General features: G+C 34.7%; 2 protein-coding genes across 2 annotated transcripts; both read left to right on the top strand.

The window, feature by feature from the left end:
- The first annotated feature begins 5,836 nt into the window (after positions 1 to 5,836).
- On the top strand, positions 5,837 to 8,415 carry LOC132545823 (alpha-(1,3)-fucosyltransferase C-like). The gene is made up of 2 exons (XM_060209493.1): positions 5,837 to 5,841; positions 7,368 to 8,415. Exons 1-2 carry the CDS (start codon positions 5,837 to 5,839, stop codon positions 8,413 to 8,415), a joined length of 1,053 nt encoding a protein of 350 aa, XP_060065476.1.
- Positions 8,416 to 21,513: 13,098 nt separating this feature from the next.
- On the top strand, positions 21,514 to 24,104 carry LOC132545795 (alpha-(1,3)-fucosyltransferase C-like). Its single transcript, XM_060209489.1, has 2 exons — positions 21,514 to 21,518; positions 23,051 to 24,104. The coding sequence occupies exons 1-2, from the start codon at positions 21,514 to 21,516 to the stop codon at positions 24,096 to 24,098; spliced, it is 1,053 nt and encodes a 350-aa protein (XP_060065472.1). The 3' UTR covers positions 24,099 to 24,104.
- The last annotated feature ends 501 nt before the right edge of the window (positions 24,105 to 24,605 follow it).

The following is a 24,605-nucleotide window of genomic DNA, read 5'->3' as shown; positions in this document are numbered from 1 at the left end:
ACAGGTAAAGGGAGGTAACTCCAATTTATTGTGGAATGTGAAGTAGTTCATTATGTCAGATTATTTTTCACAGGATTATAAATAAGTTGAAATAATACAGGTTTACTGATAATTTACCATGCAAGAATCCAGGGATTCAGGTCATAAAGTCCATGTGTATAAACACCTTGACCATCCACCCAAAGATATGCATAATAACTGATCAACAATTCTGCATTTACTATGTTGATAGGTAAGATCATGGTTAAGGTTGAGAGATTTATAAAATGGTATTTCAGTTTTTTTCATCTATATTGGAGTTGGTCCTCTTAATATAGTATATAATAAGTTAACAAATTAGTTACTGCTACATAAGTATAAATAGTAATCATGAATTTAAAGAATACATTCAAAAAATACTTTCAAAATGCTCATCAATTTCAGTCAGAAATGCTATTAAAATGCTTGATATTGCTGATTTACATACATCAGGTATTATTTCAGTGATCCGTAGATAAAGATTAAATGGAGAAATTATACATTAAATCTATTAGTAAGATGGAAATACTATATGAAGTAAGGCTAAATTGATGTCAGCATTACATACCTTACAACCATTCAAAAGAGTTTCAATGTTTAAGTGGTCATGATCTAGGTGTATGTCTATTTCAGCTATATTTTGAACTATCCGGTTTCTATAGTCAGTGTATAATGGGCATTCAAGTAGGTAGTGCTGAGCATTTTCAGATTCATGACTACATATACATGTTGAAGTATCAAGCAAATGGTCATTAAATAAATCAAAGTTTAAGTTACTAGCATTGTTTCTAAGCTGGCATAATAACATATATTTTTTAGGTCCTGTGTATTTAAAAGTTTTGATGGCACCTGTTTGATTATTTACATTGGGCTGTATAACTTTCTTAAATTTCTGTATTGAATTAATGTTTAGTAAGTCAGGTTGGAGCATATTAAAATCATTTAGAGTTGATGGGAAATAACTATTTCTCTAACTTTCCGTTCTACAAACAGGAGGATTGAATAAACAAGTATTTCTTAGAGGATATCTTACATTCTCATTAGTATAAACAAAAGGTTCAATAATATTACGTAAGTAGTTTGTAGTTTCATTTCCCACAATTTTATAAATAAGAAGAAGTTTATGTTGGCTTCGCCTAGTACTAAGAGTTTCAATTCCAGTTTCTGCATAGAGTTTATAATGAGATGTCCCCCTTCTTAACCCAGTAATTATCCTAAGTGCTTCTAACTGAACTGATTCTAAGAAGCTTTTTTCCCGATTTGTACAATTATCCCAGATGACATCCCCATACTCTAAAATTGGTCTAATAAAGGAAGTGTATATAGTTGTTAGACTTTTCCTGTCTACTTTGTGTTTAAGCATTCTCAAAATATTTATTCTCTTGTAGGCTTTATTGTACATATTAGAGATATGGTGAGACCATTTACCATCACTACTAAAAGTTAAACCTAAATGTTTATGAATCTTGACAGAGCTGACTGAATCACCTGCAAACAGTATATCAGGATTAATTTGTTCCTTTTTTCTTGAGAAAAGTAAAGATTCTGTTTTCTGAGGATTAACTTGATATCCCATCTGTTAGCCGATATATTTAGATTGCTTAAGGCATAGGTTAATTTCTGTGCAATTTCACCAGAATTATTTTCAATCACTTCAATAATTGATGTATCATCAGCAAACAGCTTAAACCTGCTTGTGATGCAGTCAGTTATGTCATTAATATAAACCGAAAATAAGAATGGACCGAGAATCGAGTCTTGAGGGACACCAGCTTTAACATATTTTAATGTTGAATGAAAACCCTCAGTTAGTACCCTTTGCTTCCTATCAGACAAATAGTTTTTAAACCAATTCAAAACATTACCACTTATACCATATGATTCTAATTTTAAAATTAGGCCTTCATGCCAAACTCTATCGAACGCTTTGCTAACATCACAAAATACAAATGTAATTTCATTATTTTTATCCAAATTACTTATAATAGTTTCATATATTTCCAATAATTGATTTACAGTAGAGTCTTTTGGTAAAAAGCCTGATTGATGCTTAGTAATTACTTCACAATCTTTTAGGTAATTAAACATATATTTAAAAACTACGTTTTCAATAATTTTACTAAAACAAGATGTGATAGATATGGGCCTATAATTAGATACATCATTTTCAGAGATTTTCCCTTTATAAATAGCATTAACATCAGCTGATTTCCAAGATGCTGGTATAGTACCTGTTTCAAAGGTTTTATTACATAGAAGAGTAAGAGGGCGTACTAATGAGGGGGTTAATCTTTTTTATTATTTTAGGTATCATATTGTCAGGACCAGGAGGTTTTCTGTCATTAAATAAGAGAAGTTGATCTTTAATGTCCTGCTCAGAAATGGTAATATTTTCTAGTTTAAAAGGGAAGTTACTATCAGGTTGAGGTAGAGGATCCAGATTTTCAGATGTTGTTGAAATCGAAATGAAATAATTATTTAGACACTCAGCCTGATTAAATGGATGATGCACGTACTGATCATTTATATATAGAGGTGGTAAAGAGGTAGAAACATTATTAAAGTTCATTATTGACTTAGTAATTTTCCACCACTTGTTAGCAGGAATAGAATTGTCTTGGAGAGATTCATCTAATTTGATAAAATGTTTTTTAGCTTCCCTAACAAGATCCACTACCTCATTTCTAATTTGTCTAAAGATAGCCCAGTCTGTAGCAAAATTACTAGATTTAGCTTTGGCATGTATTCTATTTCTCTGTCTAATTTTGAGTTTGATATTATTTCTCATCCAGGGTTTATCATTAGGTCGGACAGTTATAAGTTTACATGGTACACATAATTTTGTTTGTTTGATAATGGTTTCTGTTAAAATACTATTAAATTTCTCACAATTATGATTTTCTATCAGTAATTCCCAATCAACACTATCAATCGCTCTATTCATATTATCAAAATCTGCTCTATCATAAACTAGTATTTTCTTCATATATAATTTATTTTTGAATACAGAATTACAACAAGAGAAGTTAACAATACAATGGTCACTGCATATTGAAGTATTCATCAAAGTATTTCTAATTAAACTTATGTTGTTAGTGAACAATATATCAATAGCAGTAGCAGTTGTCTCAGTAATCCGTGTTGGTTCATTAATTAAACTTACAAAATTATACTTTACTAAGAGTCTACTTAAGTGGTGATTCTCAGGTATATTTAGCATATTTACATTAATATCACCTGTAATTATAATATCAAGACCTGTATTACAAGTATATTTTAGAACGTGATCTAACTTATCCCAATAATCTACAGTAGATTCTGGCCTATAGATACAACCTAACAATACTCTTTTGTTATTAGAAGAAATGTCAATCCAAATCATTTCTACATCATTGCTTTCAAGATCTAACCTTCTCTTACTATGTATAGTATTTTTACAGTAAATAATGACTCTCCTCCTGGTCCTGTACTTCTATCAAGTCTATGTATATTGTGGGAGAATGAATTAAGTGTGATCTCTGAATCAAGAATATTAGGGGTAAGATGTGTTTCTGTTAGGCATAATATATCACTGTCATGTAATTCAGCCTCAATAATATCAAGTTTGTTTCTAAGAGATCTGACATTGAGGTGAGATATTACAATGTCAAGATTAGGACCGGGATTAAGTTGTACATCATTACAAAGAAGCAGTACTAGTTTATGAATATAGTAGTGTTGTTTATAGATTCAATGCAATACAATTCCCCAATATACTGATGTGTCCCTTCACAAGAGGTTAGAGGGGAGTTATATTCAGCCATTATCAAAAATAGTGGATTGACAATTTATGGGACACATCAGGATCAACAGACAGATAATGTAAACACAGCAGCAGGGTATACAGCGATAACATGGCAATGAAGACTGGAAACCGGATGAGCATTGAAATAAAGTTCAACATTTATTACACGTAACAAGATACAAATACACAAATAACAATACAAAACAAGAACTGGCCAACAGTGGGAGAAATAACCATTAAGCTAATCCCCTAAATCTTATAGTCGGGTTTCGTTACTAGACCACGTGCCGGTCTCGCGAACATGCTGTAAAGTTCTCGTTCCCTGACACCTTAACCACGTCCTACACGTGAAAAACGGGTCTACCACCCGTAAAAACCTCACTGACGTCTCTCTATGTCGACCAGGTAACAACTTCAAGCCACTGTTACAGTGCTATGACACCATGCTACAACGGCACATGGCCGACACCCGCGAACGATACCCGAAATGACTTAGTCAAAATATCACTAAATTAATACCTAAAATGGAAAAATATACCCGGAAATACAACAATAGGTGTTCATTTTAACCTTACATTATGTGATCATGGAAGGATGGGCGGCAGTATAAGAGATATTAGCAGATAATGTGTCTTAACTCAAAATAACATCCTTACCTCTGGGGTCGGCTAGAAAAAGTAACAAGGTCCTGACACTCGTCACGTGCGCCAGAGCAGGTGCGCGAGGCCGTGTGCAAAAATGCATGCAAACAATCCGAACGTACGGAAGCCCGTTCGTTACACTACCACCTGTTATCTCAAAGATTTACAAACGTTAGATAAAGGTCTCTACACAAATGGTATATACTTCAATATTATTTGATTGAATATCAAGTTTCACCGTCATTAATCGTAAAACAAAATCAATTGATTCGCTCTTCTTCAATATGTTGCTAGTAAGGAATCGAATATGACAAAGATTTGATATGAATATTATTGTTATTCTGAGAATGCACTATTCTTTTCATATTAATAACAAAGAAAGAAATAATACATTATCTGGTTTTCAGGTTTAAAATTTAGGTCCCTGATATCACTAACGAGTCCTGGAAGGACGAAAACATTTGTATGAAGTAGTTTACGTCATCGTTTACCACTACCGTATTTATTTTCAATTTGTACCAATATGTGTTATTCATTTGTGTATCTCATGTATGATTATGAAACCAAGCAAAAATTATTACCTTGATGGAGAATACTTCCGAAAGTACCTCGGCCCGTTATGATCATATCCGGTGACAGTGTGTATCGCATTTTTGTCAATGTAAACAAACTTAAATCAAATGAAAACTTAACAATAAGGTGTTGGAAAGCAATATCAGGACATGTTCACGCCTGATCAGTATATACAAATAGCCCTACAAAGTAGTAATTTTTTCTGTATGTGAGATATTTTTCAAAGTACGAACATAGAACTGTATGTAAATACAGGTATTTTATCGTGCTCTATTAGGTATCATATTGTCCCGTCTCTTCAAACTCATTCAGGAAATAGATATAAAAGAACAAAGCAGAGCTGTGTATTAGTTTAGATAAACTATTGTAGTCGGGATCATAAGATTAAATACCGTAGACGGGATTATAATTAGTGGTAAAATAAATGTTAACTTAGGTTTAATTTAAAACATACATGTAGTATAACATATCATGAACTTAAGCAGGATTGGGACTAAAATATATACTTCGGATTAGTCAGACAATATTAGTTAGCTTGAAAACATCTGTTTTAGTTTTGTTTACATGAAAGATTGTAAAGAAAATACGTGTACATATTCATTACTCGGAAAGATCTACTGAGTCCTCCCCATATTAATTTCTCGTGAACAGTTTTGTCAGGAAAGGATCACTCTTTCATTTCCTTTTTCATATGACGCTTACCATATCAAATATGCATGCTCCACTAAGATCAGTCATCTGTGTTTCCTGTACGTCCTGGTTGCCGAACCGGCTGACTCACTGGCATATTTAATATGAGTGCACACGACAGATACCCAGTATGAGGTAAGAAGGTGGTACAAACGAAAGGTTCTTTAAAACGTTTCAAATATTCTATTTTTGTCAAGTATCTGCTATTGTGTAATGCAACATTATATATTAATTACATGTTTGTAGAACAATGTCTAGTATAGCTCTAGGGTTTATAAAGAAATAGCAACGTCGTGGTATAATGTACTAGTAAACAACCATTATTGATTTTTCACAGCCCTGATTGTATTTCCCGTTCATATAGAATACTACAGATAAAGAAAACAATAGATAACAAATGTAACAAAATATAAATGACATTCAGTAGCAAAATATAATATACACAATACACATTACGTGTTTGGTACTCATGGGTTGCCTGTTGGTTGCCCTGGTGCACTGTTGTGTATTACACATTGAGGTGTGCATTGGCTCTCATTTACAGCCGAAATCGGTCAATCGTTACACAAATGTTGTTCAGTGAATCTGTTGGTAATTGATTAATCATGGCATGTATAGCGGCGGGAAAATATATCTGTTATTTTTATCAACATTGCTTTACCTATAATATATCAGGTTTGTTTTTAAGGGCACAGTGCCAATTTCAGGTGCCCTGACTATAAAGGTATATAGTTACTAGTCGCACGTATTCAGGTGATGTGCTGTGTATCTATTAAAAAACAGTGATAACGTGATACTCTGTAAACTGAATAATATTTGGAATAGTGTAATGGATTTTATCAATGTACAATCTTCTTTCAGTAGTGAAAAAATGGTCATTATAATCAGTAATGAAATTCATTTTCCACTATGAGTTAATGGTTACTTGTTCTTATTACAAATTCAGATTCTTTAATGCATTATCATTTAATATATCAGAGTATCTTTTTAAATAATATATCAGAGTATTTTTCATTTGCAATCATTTTTTATAATTTCAAACAAAATAATATCGAAGAATTAAAAAAATATCACTATTCCATTTCTGTGAAAATTAATTGAGTAATATCTGCTTAACAATCAGTCTTAACCATTGTCGAAATTGAGAATTCTTCATACATCAGACCACATTCATTTAAATCATTTAATAAGACAAGTCAAGAGAACAATACACTATAGACGTACGCGATCAGCACGTAACCCAAACGGTGCTCTTAAGTTTTGAACGATGATCGCGTAACATAAACAGCAGGCGAGAGACATAAACAATGAACACGTGCTATAGGCGGTCAGTTCTTTGAGTAAACGACATATTTTAACTTTGCATACTCAACTCCCCGAGTACACGTTTACTTGGAAAAATAAACGCCTCTCTTGTATAGTCAGCGATCAACTTTTGCACTTTGCATTAAATTTGAATTTGGATTATGATTATGTTGGCATGTTGGTATTTCCTTGTTGTTTTTATCATATGCATGTTTAAAATATACCAACGCCTTGTTTCCAGTTATATGTAAGCAACAAAAGAAAATGTTTAATTTTCACGTATTTCATAAATTGTGATAAACTATTCTAATGACATAAATGTAAACAGTAAATAGTGCCCTTTCGTTTTTATCCAGATTCCAGTTTGGTCCATTTCTTCTAGTGCTTGGCCTGATGTTCATATGGTTTCTGCGCAGTATTGATATCAATCTCCCCGAGATCAAATATCACCCTAAATATCCAGGAGCCAAAATCATACATTTCTGGGAAAAGCCGGTGTGGGTTAGTCCATATTCATTCCAGAACTGCCAACAGAAATGTGAAATAACAGAAGGAGAGTATATTCCGGCGAACGCTGATGTTGTGATATTCCATTCTCCATACCTGTGGTTAACGCGAGCTCCAGAGAAACCTCGAGGCCAAATCTGGGTATTTTTTAGCATGGAGCCGCCAGTGAATCACAAGCTTTCATTTAACAACTGGTACAATGTATTCAACTGGACGATGACATACAGACGTGATTCAGATATTCTGTATCCGTACGGAATATTCCGAAATTCAACGTCCAATAATCGGATTCAGAAAAAAATTAAGCCGAGGAATAAGAAAACAGCAGCTTGGTTTGTAAGTAACTGTCACACCCAGAGTAAACGTGAAGAGTTTGGGAGACTATTACAGAAGTATATAGACATAGACATATATGGTAAATGTGGTTCACACATCTGCGACCGACAAGGAAGTGACGCAAGCTGTTTAGAACGTCTTGATAATGCATACAACTTTTATCTCTCATTAGAAAGTAATCTTTGTCGTGATTATGTGACAGAAAAGTTTTTCAAAATTTATAAATTATCTAATGTCATACCAGTTGTGAGGGGCCATGTTAACTATGAAATGTACGGCCCTGTCGGTTCTTTTATAGATACGTCAGGTTTTACATCCCCAGTTACATTTTCCCGACATCTTGTTTCTGTGGCAACAAATGAAGAATTATTTTCTACTTTTTTCCAATACAAAAATAGATATTACATGGATGATGGACATGAACATCCTTTCTGTGAACTCTGTCGTCGTGTACACAACGCATCTTCGTACCAGCGTCTCTATGGCAACATCGGGCACTGGCTGTCTGGATCAGATCTTGTGCCGATTTGTAGCCAACCAAAAGATCTCAAGTTATTGTAAATACTATTTTATTTCAGTTTTCAGCTCGTATTGAAAGGTGTTTATTGTGCATCGAAATGTATAAAAACAACTTCTGTCAATGCAAAACGTCGGTGTTTTGGTTTTTTTTTTTTTATATATTTTTTCCGGAATGTAAGTAGTCCCTTACCGGGAACCAGATTATTATTGTTTTGCGTTGTGTCCGTCCATCTTTTAATAAACTTGTCTTGATAGACACATAAAGAGCATTTATCGAAGATTAATAAATCTATACCATACATCAATATTATTGTGTTTTGCATTGGATCAATTAAATTATACACGTGTTTCAATTTTGATTCGTATTATTTGTATATCAAATAATCACAATGAAGTGAGTTTTTTACCAGTTAAACTAATGACATAATGAGTCAATCAAACTAGATATCACGTGATCAAAACAAAGAGATTTTCTCACGGTGATCAATTTACATTCACTCACCTCCCCAGTCTGCGATCAAGCATTTACATTTCTCAGGCGATTATGAGTTTGTTTCAGCAATAAATTTTTGTTATTTGCCTGTGATACGCTTGCTTATGGGTAACATATTAGGATCGATTTTGTTTGTGTTTGGTATATCGCTATATCACTTTTCATTTGTTTATATATACTAACGGAAAAAAGAAACTGTGCATTACTAAAATTTAATTATCTCGGAAACTACCGAACGTTTCTCAATAAAATTTCATGGGCATATTTATCGTGTCATACCACACGCTATCACGTGATTAGGTCACCTACCGCACGTGCATTTTGCGACCTACCAGGGCAATATGATCAACACCTTATTGGAAGGCAGTACACGTGTCAGTGAATACCTATCGTTATTTTTGTGTCAATATCCCTCTGTGGGTACCATATGAACCAAAAAACATCCTAGTTTCAAGAAAAAGCGATTTCTGATAATGCCACGGTTGACGGAAAATGAGCGTTTGCGGATAATCGGCATGCTTGAGGCAGGAATGACCCAAAATGACATCGCACAGCGTTTCAATGTCCATAGGAATACCATACAGTCTTTAGCAAGACGTTATCGGCAATATGGAATCACTCGGGATAGACCGCGTTCAAGACGTTCGCGTGTGACGTCACATCCACAGGACAATTACATACGGTTAACGCATCTACGGAATCGTTTCCAAACGGCCAGTTTAACGTCTAGGAACATTCCTGGACTAAGAAATATCCACCCAAGAACCGTCCGTAACCGATTGAGAGAACACGGAATCCGGCCGCGACGCCCCGCCATACGTCCTGTATTGCAGCAACGTCATCGCCAAGCAAGATTAGCGTGGTGCCGTAGGCATATCCGATACACCCAACGTGAATGGACGGGTATTTTATTCACGGACGAGTCGAGATTTCACTTAGACAGCAGTGACGGCCGTAACAGAGTGTATCGCCGTGTTGGAGAACGATTCCAAGATGCCTGTGTCGTAGAACGACGTTCTTTTGGTGGTGGCAGTGTTATGGTCTGGGGAGGGATCACTACCCATCGCAGAACTCCTCTTGTGTTAGTCCAAGGTAATTTGACCGGGATTCAATACAGAGATGCTATCATTCGACAACATGTTGTGCCCTTCATACGTGCCCAACAACGTCAAGTGACGTTACAGCAAGACAATGCCCGTCCGCATGTTGCTCGTGTTGTTACCGACTACTTAAACCGACAGAACATCAATGTTCTTCCATGGCCAGCCGTCTCGCCAGATTTGGCACCAATCGAGCATGTGTGGGACGAGATGGAACGTCGTCTACGTCAGCTGCCTAATCAGCCAATGACGTTAAATCAACTCGGCCAAGACTTGATCAGATTGTGGAACAATATTTCCCGGCACTTCTTCGGCACATTAGTTCGCTCCATGAGACGTCGTTGCCAAGCTTACATTGACGCAAACGGTGGACACACTCGATATTGACATTGAGAACTCGGTTTTGACCCCATAAGGATTTGAACCCCTGTGAAATGAATTGTTACTCAAATCAATTTGAAAATCCATATTGATTTTGTTGTAATGAAATCTATAAAGCAACATGCAAACTTTTAACCTAATATTATAAGAATTATAGATTTCATAAACGTTTCTCCGGTGCACAGTTTCTTTTTTCCGTTAGTATATGTTTCTATAGGTGTTTTGAAGAAGTCATCTCTTGGTTAATAATCAATATATATATAATATTGTTGCCATGTCCAAGGCAAATATTCGTTATCTAAATAAAAGGCAATTACCAGAAAACGATCTTTGATTCAACCAAAACGACCTAGCTAGTTTTTGTTCTTTCTGACGGACAACAAACAAATATATATCGATTATATTGTGTTTTGTACATTCTATCACCATTGAAAATATTAACCACTTGACTGTCAGCATTTTATAACTTAGTTTTATAGGGTTAGAGTTAGGGATGCACAGCACTCTTTTCGTGATTTCTGAAGAAAACAGCAAATGATAAATATGCATCCAAAATCTGTCATTTTAATATCACTGTTGTTCATCGACACTCCATCGGTCCATATCTCAAATTATGGAACGATCAAAACAAATCATTTTTATCAGAAATCCTGTTTGAGGTCATCCGACCCGAAGGCTGTCGTCGTGCGAGGTGCATCAACTTTCCATTCAAATTATTTCTTCTCAATATCCAATATCCCAGTGTGCTCAAAGTTGGCCTGTAGCATGATGTGATAAAGGGCAATTACGTTTGTTAGTATGAATGACCTTTACCCATTTCAAGGTTACATTTGTCAAATGTATTAAAATGCTTAATCGACTTCTCAATAACCAAAATGCCCAGGGTGTTGACATTGTGCATGTATCGAAATCTTAAAACGACGTTTTCTGAATAACCGAAAGACCAATAGGTCTGATATTATACTTGTCGAATCCGGAGATGAAAGACTTCCAAGTTAGTTACAGAGGAGCTTTATCCCAATTGCACCTTTCAGGAAATGAGACAGATCTATAGTTCTGGTAGATTAAGTCTCCATAAAAGAATTATTGGTTATCATCAACATTTCCCATTTTTATATTTGTTTTTTCAAATGTTAGCCTTTTTGACTTTGAACTTTTTAACAATTTACTATACGCGTAAGTAATAACGAGTATTCTGTATGTGATATACAGTTGAACGCGGTTGATGCTCGTTAGTATGCCTAGTGATTCCGTTGTTTTAACTTGCTCTCATTTCGGAACATTACTTATTTGGATTGTTGGGATGACAAAGACTTTGATTGTGTATGTCGTCCAGGGTTATCTTCCTTCAAAACAGCTGAACGCGGTTGATGCTCGTTAGTATGCCTAGTGATTCCGTTGTTGTTTTAATTTGCTCTCATTTTGGAACATTACTTATTTGGATTGTTGGGATGACAAAGACTTTGATTGTGTATGTCGTCCAGGGTTATCTTCCTTCAAAAGTAATAGTAGTTCGTTTGATGCGGAACAAGGGGTATACCTTATCGTAGAAGGATCTACTTTTTATTTTACGAGATCTCCTGAAGGTTGCTGATGTCGTATGTGAAGTTAATGTCGAATAAACCGTCTGATTAGAGGAATTCCCAGATAAACAACTTGATTTGGAAGATTTGAATTTAAACGATGTTGCAATAAACCATTAAATGAGTTTTTTTTATCAATTATTAGAGTCGTTTGATCAAAATAAGAAGATGTAAAGTATCATTACGTGGCCTGATAATAATGCTACAATCGACGAAAAAAAGCAAATTATCAACATGTGCTGTTCACTTGTGTGTCTTTTGTACAATCATTGGTATGATGAAGCATTCGGGATTGGCATATTTTCCTCCAAAATTATTTTTCATTTTTAGGATACGTCAGAGCTGAAAGTGCCTCTTTCATGAACAATGGAATTTAGCCCACGACCCGATTTAATACAAACCATGTGGCATTTATAGCACCCCAATACACTCCCCTGAAATAGCACTTAAAAATTTCAAAAGGCCCATAGGGCTTGAATTATAATAGAATTTGTGACATTTACTGAGAGTATAAGGTAAGGTTCAGAAATGACTCCATAACAAGGCAAGGGTTCATCGTAAGGCTTACCACTTATTTTGTTCATTGGAATCTAGTTGTCGTTTTTAGCAAACATTATTTGTCAAATTTGGCATCAGAAAAAAGTTATGATCAATTAAATAAAGAAAAATGTAATTCTTTCTTGATTGATCTTAGGAGGAGTGTTTTAAACTCTTCCGGTTTCGGTTCAACCAAGCGCTTTTAACATAATTTGGCCCCTTATATTTGCTGCTCTTAGCCAAAAAATTGAAAAAATTCGTGACCGGTAAGTTTGTCAATTAGCAGCTTAATTGCGTCAGATTCAGAATCTCGAAAGTGACGTCATGTGATTGATATGATGTTGTGATATATTTCTTATCTCATAAAGAAAGTTTAGAGATGGCATTGGATAAGTAAAGTCAGAGGCCTGGAGGGCCCGTATCAGTTCTTTAAGATACACCATTTTTAAATGCATCGCCCACGTTTAACTACAGGAATAAGGCTATAATAACCTGGCTCAAGTGGATGGCTGATTTACAATACAGATTCATTGAATTTACGACTGGCAGACCGGAGGATTTTAGGATGTTTCTGATGGCTATAACAGCCAAGGAAGTATAACATTGATGCAACATGTGCACACATGCCCGACGTTCTTTCCCTGCAGGGCAAAGACAGTAATTTGCCTTGATAGGATCCTCTGAATCAGTTGTTTCAAACTGGATCAAAACATAGTACTTTGTTTGTGACTTGTGGCGTGCATTAACCTGACCTCGAATGAGACCATCCTCATGCTGGTATACCCAGATCTCATAGTCATCTTCATTTGACTGGTGCTCAACAATATAACCAGGGGACAGTTTGATCTGGTAAATACCACGTGCTAATGTCTCAAGGTACTCAAGATTCAACTGAGGAAAGGAAACATTTGATGCTTCTAGTTTTCGCCACTCATTTTCGGCTCTACGAGTCATGTTTGGATTTTCCGCAACCCGCTTCACAAGAGCATTATCTCTTTGCAAAAGAGATACCATGCGAGTTGCAATTTGTTTGTCTCTCTGCTCACGCTGGGGGTCTGAAACGTATATTGGCCCTCTGAAACCATTCAGGCTTGCGGTTACTATACGTACAAGTTTCCCAATGATTATAATCAGATGATTTGAAGTGAGTGTATCTTTAAACAGTACTCATTTTTTAATCCTCCATGGTAAGACTCCTCAACCCAACGTGCCTTGGTACAACAACGATCATCGTTAGCTTGTTGGGAATCCAGTTGAGTCTTACTGGGCAAGGAGATCAAGTACATCCCTGAAACCACGGTCTACAATCATATTGTCATTTTTACGTAACCATGATCTTAGAAGATCAAAATTACCCATGATCATTTTTGTAATGCTTGCATCATTGATGCTGCCATAGTATGGTTCTATTGTGTCTAACACGTATCCATCAGGTAACACAACTGACATGAAACTCATGATGGCTGCTTTTGTTTAGATAAATATATGTTCCATTCAAGATGAGATTTATGTTGTCACCATAGAATGTCTTTGTAAAAACTCTATTTTGGGATATGGCTTCAACAAGAGAAAGATGTCCTGTCCCAAGATATTGGCACAAGTGAAGTGTTCAAAACATCAACTACGTTGTGAAAATATCTGGACAGTGTAGATTCTGACAATTTCGTCAATGCTGTCACCTGCTTCCATGAAAGGTTGGATTTTAATTTAACCCAGAAAAACAGAAGAACATCCAGTGAACTGGCAGAGAAAGTCAAAACTAAAAGATCGGATTTGCACAGTTCATTAATTTTCTTCAATTGTTCTAAGGTCCAGCCAGTCCATGCGACGGTTGCCTGTAAGCGAGTAAGTTGCAAATGATACGTCTTCATACTTGGACCACATTGATCCTAGAGATACTTCTATAATGAAATTAACAAAAGCGATAACTCGTATTTCTAAAGATACAGCTATACATGAAAACAATCATGAAAACAATAATCAGATAGGCGGTTTAAAGCACAGAAATGGGTGATTTGTCCCTATACTTACAAAGATTGCACGGAGGACACAAGTGAATAACGGCTTTAAATAGTTTAGGGTTATGTAGAGTAGAGCCAAAAATGAAGTAAACTGCATCACCCAGCTGTTTTATCCTTCTAGGACTCGTCAGTGATACTTGTTCCGCCGTTACACAGACAACAAGACCTCTGATGTGTTCTGGCCTTTATTGGATACATATGATAAGATCTGAAAGAGAAATACAACAGTTGTAACAAAGGTAAATTTTGAGTATGTTTGTAAAGGAAATTGAAATTAAGTGAAAGTCATTTGAAATTGACAACATGGCCGACAACGTGTTTTATGAAATAGACTATCATCAGACTTATGAAAAATAAACTAGCAAACAATACGCTTAAATGACAATGAGACTTAAATAACCTTACAGAAATGCTTATACTAAGTCATGTACTGGTGGAACTGTTGACTGTTACTGCTAAAAAAGCTGTTTACCGTCGGGTGGAAGTGAACATACAAAGGGGAGGTAACTCTAGTACAACAGAATAACAATGCTGGAGAAATACTAAGTATATGAAAGGAGGCAACTCCTACAGGCTTGAGTAACATTACAATACTAAGAGCATACATTTTGAAGTACAGGAAAATCCAAAATAATAGAAAGAAAAGTCAAAGTTAAAGAGAGGTGCAGCAGCCCCATAACTAAATAGATATTGTAATTGTCATATATATAAGATCATTTAAACACGTGAAACACGTGTATATTCTGAAATGTGCCACTATTCGGCTGAATTGAAACGTGGTATGCAGGTTATGGAAAACCTAGGTGAGTTAAGCCCACAAGCAGTGTCTACTGTAACGAAATTGGCCGAGTCCGCCCCGTCAATCGTAATTGCCCGTGTCAGCCGCGACACAAACTGTCACAAAAACACCAACACACTATTTGGGTTCGACTGCCGCTTTCACTTGCAGATTCCTCATGAAAATACAGACGACGACACTAACAAATCGATAGATAACTTAGACTGAAATAAAGTTCAATTTCAACAAAATTTTGTTAACATTCCATATGTTAAACGGATTGGACAACAGGCTGAGCCTATATCAGTCCTTTCCAGAATTAATACATAAATGCATTACATTTATCTGCAAGAAAATCCAGTGCGTAAAATATTGTATATATTAAATTAGGATATAACAGGTAAAGGGAGGTAACTCCAATTTATTGTGGAATGTGAAGTAGTTCATTATGTCAGATTATTTTTCACAGGATTATAAATAAGTTGAAATAATACAGGTTTACTGATAATTTACCATGCAAGAATCCAGGGATTCAGGTCATAAAGTCCATGTGTATAAACACCTTGACCATCCACCCAAAGATATGCATAATAACTGATCAACAATTCTGCATTTACTATGTTGATAGGTAAGATCATGGTTAAGGTTGAGAGATTTATAAAATGGTATTTCAGTTTTTTTCATCTATATTGGAGTTGGTCCTCTTAATATAGTATATAATAAGTTAACAAATTAGTTACTGCTACATAAGTATAAATAGTAATCATGAATTTAAAGAATACATTCAAAAAATACTTTCAAAATGCTCATCAATTTCAGTCAGAAATGCTATTAAAATGCTTGATATTGCTGATTTACATACATCAGGTATTATTTCAGTGATCCGTAGATAAAGATTAAATGGAGAAATTATACATTAAATCTATTAGTAAGATGGAAATACTATATGAAGTAAGGCTAAATTGATGTCAGCATTACATACCTTACAACCATTCAAAAGAGTTTCAATGTTTAAGTGGTCATGATCTAGGTGTATGTCTATTTCAGCTATATTTTGAACTATCCGGTTTCTATAGTCAGTGTATAATGGGCATTCAAGTAGGTAGTGCTGAGCATTTTCAGATTCATGACTACATATACATGTTGAAGTATCAAGCAAATGGTCATTAAATAAATCAAAGTTTAAGTTACTAGCATTGTTTCTAAGCTGGCATAATAACATATATTTTTTAGGTCCTGTGTATTTAAAAGTTTTGATGGCACCTGTTTGATTATTTACATTGGGCTGTATAACTTTCTTAAATTTCTGTATTGAATTAATGTTTAGTAAGTCAGGTTGGAGCATATTAAAATCATTTAGAGTTGATGGGAAATAACTATTTCTCTAACTTTCCGTTCTACAAACAGGAGGATTGAATAAACAAGTATTTCTTAGAGGATATCTTACATTCTCATTAGTATAAACAAAAGGTTCAATAATATTACGTAAGTAGTTTGTAGTTTCATTTCCCACAATTTTATAAATAAGAAGAAGTTTATGTTGGCTTCGCCTAGTACTAAGAGTTTCAATTCCAGTTTCTGCATAGAGTTTATAATGAGATGTCCCCCTTCTTAACCCAGTAATTATCCTAAGTGCTTCTAACTGAACTGATTCTAAGAAGCTTTTTTCCCGATTTGTACAATTATCCCAGATGACATCCCCATACTCTAAAATTGGTCTAATAAAGGAAGTGTATATAGTTGTTAGACTTTTCCTGTCTACTTTGTGTTTAAGCATTCTCAAAATATTTATTCTCTTGTAGGCTTTATTGTACATATTAGAGATATGGTGAGACCATTTACCATCACTACTAAAAGTTAAACCTAAATGTTTATGAATCTTGACAGAGCTGACTGAATCACCTGCAAACAGTATATCAGGATTAATTTGTTCCTTTTTTCTTGAGAAAAGTAAAGATTCTGTTTTCTGAGGATTAACTTGATATCCCATCTGTTAGCCGATATATTTAGATTGCTTAAGGCATAGGTTAATTTCTGTGCAATTTCACCAGAATTATTTTCAATCACTTCAATAATTGATGTATCATCAGCAAACAGCTTAAACCTGCTTGTGATGCAGTCAGTTATGTCATTAATATAAACCGAAAATAAGAATGGACCGAGAACCGAGTCTTGAGGGACACCAGCTTTAACATATTTTAATGTTGAATGAAAACCCTCAGTTAGTACCCTTTGCTTCCTATCAGACAAATAGTTTTTAAACCAATTCAAAACATTACCACTTATACCATATGATTCTAATTTTAAAATTAGGCCTTCATGCCAAACTCTATCGAACGCTTTGCTAACATCACAAAATACAAATGTAATTTCATTATTTTTATCCAAATTACTTATAATAGTTTCATATATTTCCAATAATTGATTTACAGTAGAGTCTTTTGGTAAAAAGCCTGATTGATGCTTAGTAATTACTTCACAATCTTTTAGGTAATTAAACATATATTTAAAAACTACGTTTTCAATAATTTTACTAAAACAAGATGTGATAGATATGGGCCTATAATTAGATACATCATTTTCAGAGATTTTCCCTTTATAAATAGCATTAACATCAGCTGATTTCCAAGATGCTGGTATAGTACCTGTTTCAAAGGTTTTATTACATAGAAGAGTAAGAGGGCGTACTAATGAGGGGGTTAATCTTTTTTATTATTTTAGGTATCATATTGTCAGGACCAGGAGGTTTTCTGTCATTAAATAAGAGAAGTTGATCTTTAATGTCCTGCTCAGAAATGGTAATATTTTCTAGTTTAAAAGGGAAGTTACTATCAGGTTGAGGTAGAGGATCCAGATTTTCAGATGTTGTTGAAATCGAAATGAAATAATTATTTAGACACTCAGCCTGATTAAATGGATGATGCACGTACTGATCATTTATATATAGAGGTGGTAAAGAGGTAGAAACATTATTAAAGTTCATTATTGACTTAGTAATTTTCCACCACTTGTTAGCAGGAATAGAATTGTCTTGGAGAGATTCATCTAATTTGATAAAATGTTTTTTAGCTTCCCTAACAAGATCCACTACCTCATTTCTAATTTGTCTAAAGATAGCCCAGTCTGTAGCAAAATTACTAGATTTAGCTTTTGCATGTATTCTATTTCTCTGTCTAATTTTGAGTTTGATATTATTTCTCATCCAGGGTTTATCATTAGGTCGGACAGTTATAAGTTTACATGGTACACATAATTTTGTTTGTTTGATAATGGTTTCTGTTAAAATACTATTAAATTTCTCACAATTATGATTTTCTATCAGTAATTCCCAATCAACACTATCAATCGCTCTATTCATTTTATCAAAATCTGCTCTATCATAAACTAGTATTTTCTTCATATATAATTTATTTTTGAATACAGAATTACAACAAGAGAAGTTAACAATACAATGGTCACTGCATATTGAAGTATTCATCAAAGTATTTCTAATTAAACTTATGTTGTTAGTGAACAATATATCAATAGCAGTAGCAGTTGTCTCAGTAATCCGTGTTGGTTCATTAATTAAACTTACAAAATTATACTTTACTAAGAGTCTACTTAAGTGGTGATTCTCAGGTATATTTAGCATATTTGCATTAATATCATCTGTAATTATAATATCAAGACCTGTATTACAAGTAGTATATTTTAGAACGTGATCTAACTTATCCCAATAATCTACAGTAGATTCTGGCCTATAGATACAACCTAACAATACTCTTTTGTTATTAGAAGAAATGTCAATCCAAATCATTTCTACATCATTGCTTTCAAGATCTAACCTTCTCTTACTATGTATAGTATTTTTACAGTAAATAATGACTCCTCCTCCTGGTCCTGTACTTCTATCAAGTCTATGTATATTGTGGGAGAATGAATTAAGTGTGATCTCTGAATCAAGAATATTAGGGGTAAGATGTGTTTCTGTTAGGCATAATATATCACTGTCATGTAATTCAGCCTCAATAATATCAAGTTTGTTTCTAAGAGATCTGACATTGAGGTGAGATATTACAATGTCAAGATTAGGACCGGGATTAAGTTGTACATCATTACAAAGAAGCAGTACTAGTTTATGAATATAAGAGTGATATGTAGTGTTGTTTATAGATTCAATGCAATACAATTCCCCAATATACTGATGTGTCCCTTCACAAGAGGTTAGAGGGGAGTTATATTCAGCCATTATCAAAAATAGTGGATTGACAATTTATGGGACACATCAGGATCAACAGACAGATAATGTAAACACAGCAGCAGGGTATACAGCGATAACATGGCAATGAAGACTGGAAACCGGATGAGCATTGAAATAAAGTTCAACAATTTATTACACGTAACAAGATACAAATACACAAATAACAATACAAAACAAGAACTGGCCAACAGTGGGAGAAATAACCATTAAGCTAATCCCCTAAATCTTATAGTCGGGTTTCGTTACTAGACCACGTGCCGGTCTCGCGAACATGCTGTAAAGTTCTCGTTCCCTGACACCTTAACCACGTCCTACACGTGAAAAACGGGTCTACCACCCGTAAAAACCTCACTGACGTCTCTCTATGTCGACCAGGTAACAACTTCAAGCCACTGTTACAGTGCTATGACACCATGCTACAACGGCACATGGCCGACACCCGCGAACGATACCCGAAATGACTTAGTCAAAATATCACTAAATTAATACCTAAAATGGAAAAATATACCCGGAAATACAACAATAGGTGTTCATTTTAACCTTACATTATGTGATCATGGAAGGATGGGCGGCAGTATAAGAGATATTAGCAGATAATGTATCTTAACTCAAAATAACATCCTTACCTCTGGGGTCGGCTAGAAAAAGTAACAAGGTCCTGACACTCGTCACGTGCGCCAGAGCAGGTGCGCGAGGCCGTGTGCAAAAATGCATGCAAACAATCCGAACGTACGGAAGCCCGTTCGTTACACTACCACCTGTTATCTCAAAGATTTACAAACGTTAGATAAAGGTCTCTACACAAATGGTATATACTTCAATATTATTTGATTGAATATCAAGTTTCACCGTCATTAATCGTAAAACAAAATCAATTGATTCGCTCTTCTTCAATATGTTGCTAGTAAGGAATCGAATATGACATAGATTTGATATGAATATTATTGTTATTCTAAGAATGCACTATTCTTATCATATTAATAACAAAGAAAGAAATAATACATTATCTGGTTTTCAGGTTTAAAATTTAGGTCCCTGATATCACTAACGAGTCCTGGAAGGACGAAAACATTTGTATGAAGTAGTTTACGTCATCGTTTACCACTACCGTATTTATTTTCAATTTGTACCAATATGTGTTATTCATTTGTGTATCTCATGTATGATTATGAAACCAAGCAAAAATTATTACCTTGATGGAGAATACTTCCGAAAGTACCTCGGCCCGTTATGATCATATCCGGTGACAGTGTGTATCGCATTTTTGTCAATGTAAACAAACTTAAATCAAATGAAAACTTAACAATAAGGTGTTGGAAAGCAATATCAGGACATGTTCACGCCTGATCAGTATATACAAATAGCCCTACAAAGTAGTAATTTTTTCTGTATGTGAGATATTTTTCAAAGTACGAACATAGAACTGTATGTAAATACAGGTATTTTATCGTGCTCTATTAGGTATCATATTGTCCCGTCTCTTCAAACTCATTCAGGAAATAGATATAAAAGAACAAAGCAGAGCTGTGTATTAGTTTAGATAAACTATTGTAGTCGGGATCATAAGATTAAATACCGTAGACGGGATTATAATTAGTGGTAAAATAAATGTTAACTTAGGTTTAATTTAAAACATACATGTAGTATAACATATCATGAACTTAAGCAGGATTGGGACTAAAATATATACTTCGGATTAGTCAGACAATATTAGTTAGCTTGAAAACATCTGTTTTAGTTTTGTTTACATGAAAGATTGTAAAGAAAATACATGTACATATTCATTACTCGGAAATATCTACTGAGTCCTCCCCATATTAATTTCTCGTGAACAGTTTTATCAGGAAAGGATCACTCTTTCATTTCATTTTTCATATGACGCTTACCATATCAAATATGCATGCTCCACTAAGATCAGTCATCTGTGTTTCCTGTACGTCCTGGTTGCCGAACCGGCTGACTCACTGGCATATTTAATATGAGTGCACACGACAGATACCCAGTATGAGGTAAGAAGGTGGTACAAACGAAAGGTTCTTTAAAACGTTTCAAATATTCTATTTTTGTCACGTATCTGCTATCGTGTAATGCAACATTATATATTAATTACATGTTTGTAGAACAATGTCTAGTATAGCTCTAGGGTTTATAAAGAAATAGCAACGTCGTGGTATAATGTACTAGTAAACAACCATTATTGATTTTTCACAGCCCTGATTGTATTTCCCGTTCATATAGAATACTACAGATATAGAAAACAATAGATAACAAATGTAACAAAATATAAATGACATTCAGTAGCAAAATATAATATACACAATACACATTACGTGTTTGGTACTCATGGGTTGCCTGTTGGTTGCCCTGGTGCACTTTTGTGTATTACACATTGAGGTGTGCATTGGCTCTCATTTACAGCCGAAATCGGTCAATCGTTACACAAATGTTGTTCAGTGAATCTGTTGGTAATTGATTAATCATGGCATGTATAGCGGCGGGAAAATATATCTGTTATTTTTATCAACATTGCTTTACCTATAATATATCAGGTTTGTTTTTAAGGGCACAGTGCCAATTTAGGTGCCCTGACTATAAAGGTATATAGTTACCAGTCGCACGTATTCAGGTGATGTGCTGTGTATCTATTAAAAAACAGTGATAACGTGATACTCTGTAAACTGAATAATATTTGGAATAGTGTAATGGATTTTATCAATGTACAATCTTCTTTCAGTAGTGAAAAAATGGTCATTATAATCAGTAATGAAATTCATTTTCCACTATGAGTTAATGGTTACTTGTTCTTATTACAAATTCAGATTCTTTAATGCATTATCATTTAATATATCAGAGTATCTTTTTAAATAATATATCAGAGTATTATATTCATTATATCAGCAATCATTTTTTATAATTTCAAACAAAATAATATCGAAGAATTAAAAAATATCACTATTCCATTTCTGTGAAAATTAATTGAGTAATATCTGCTTAACAATCAGTCTTAATCATTGTCGAAATTGAGAATTCTTTATACATCAGACCACATTCATTTAAATCATTTAATAAGACAAGTCAAGAGAACAATACACTATAGACGTACGCGATCAGCACGTAACCCAAACGGTGCTCTTAAGTTTTGAACGATGATCGCGTAACATAAACAGCAGGCGAGAGACATAAACAATGAACACGTGCTATAGGCGGTCAGTTCTTTGAGTAAACGACATATTTTAACTTTGCATACTCAACTCTCTGAGTACACGTTTACTTGGAAAAATAAACGCCTCTTGTATAGTAAGCGATCAATTTTTGCACTTTGCACTAAATTTGAATTTGGATTATGATTATGTTGGCATGTTGGTATTTCCTTGTTGTTTTTATCATATGCATGTTTAAAATATACCAACGCCTTGTTTCCAGTTATATGTAAGCAACAAAAGAAAATGTTTAATTTTCACGTATTTCATAAATTGTAATAAACTATTCTAATGACATAATAAATGTAAACAGTAAATAGTGCCCTTTCGTTTTTATCCAGATTCCAGTTTGGTCCATTTCTTCTAGTGCTTGGCCTGATGTTCATATGGTTTCTGCGCAGTATTGATATCAATCTCCCCGAGATCAAATATCACCCTAAATATCCAGAAGCCAAAATCATACATTTCTGGGAAAAGCCGGTGTGGGTTAGTCCAAATTCATTCCAGAACTGCCAACAGAAATGTGAAATAACAGAAGGAGAGTATATTCCGGCGAACGCTGATGTTGTGATATTCCATTCTCCATACCTGTGGTTAACGCGAGCTCCAGAGAAACCTCGAGGCCAAATCTGGGTATTTTTTAGCATGGAGCCGCCAGTGAATCACAAGCTTTCATTTAACAACTGGTACAATGTATTCAACTGGACGATGACATACAGACGTGATTCAGATATTCTGTTTCCGTACGGAATATTCCGAAATTCAACGTCCAATAATCGGATTCAGAAAAAAATTAAGCCGAGGAATAAGAAAACAGCAGCTTGGTTTGTAAGTAACTGTCACACCCAGAGTAAACGTGAAGAGTTTGGGAGACTATTACAGACGTATATAGACATAGACATATATGGTAAATGTGGTTCACACATCTGTGACCGACAAGGAAGTGACGCAAGCTGTTTAGAACGTCTTGATAATGCATACAACTTTTATCTCTCATTAGAAAGTAATCTTTGTCGTGATTATGTGACAGAAAAGTTTTTCAAAATTTACAAATTATCTAATGTCATACCAGTTGTGAGGGGCCATGTTAACTATGAAATGTACGGCCCTGTCGGTTCTTTTATAGACACGTCAAGTTTTACATCCCCAGTAACACTTTCCCAGCATCTTGTTTCTGTGGCAACAAATGAAGAATTATTTTCTACTTTTTTCCAATACAAAAAAAGATATTGCATGGATGATGGAATTGTACATCCTTACTGTGAACTCTGTCGTCGTGTACACAACGCATCTTCGTACCAGCGTCTCTATGGCAACATCGAGCACTGGCTGTCTGGATCAGATCTTGTGCCGATTTGTCGCCAGCCAAAGGATATCAAATTATTGTAAATAAGAATCAGCAAATACAAGATTTTGAGCTTTGCAGATTTACTGAAATTGGAGTGTCCTGCTGTTCAATTTTGCACCTTCTTGTTTTACATAATGTCCTTTTATGACTGTTATTAATTCCCTATCGAGGTGATATTGCTTCGCATTGTCTATCCGTCCTTCGTTATCTTGACCGGGCGCTTTCTCTCACACTGTTAGTGACTTGAACTTCAAATTGAGGGTATGGCTTCCCCTCGGTGAGGCGGTGTGTTTTGTATCAAAATTGAATTACACTGACCTACATTTTGACCTTTGACCTATTTCAAACGAAAAAATGCCCAGGGTTCATTAGCTTAACTACTTGTCACTTTTATTTCATATTTGGGGCAAAGGCCAACCTTCTTCAGGCGGTGAGTATTTTATAAAAAATAAGTCACTGTCCTACTTTTCCACCTTTGACCTACATCACAGAAAACGATTGTCAGGGTTACATCTACATGACTTGTCGGTGGAACTTTCTACTTGAGG

The sequence above is a fragment of the Ylistrum balloti genome, unplaced genomic scaffold, assembly GCF_031769215.1.
Source record: "Ylistrum balloti isolate Yb309-2 unplaced genomic scaffold, AGI_CSIRO_Ybal_v1 Utg369600, whole genome shotgun sequence".
NCBI classification, from domain to species: Eukaryota; Metazoa; Mollusca; class Bivalvia; order Pectinida; family Pectinidae; genus Ylistrum; species Ylistrum balloti.
This window is presented reverse-complemented; position numbering and strand designations above follow the sequence as displayed.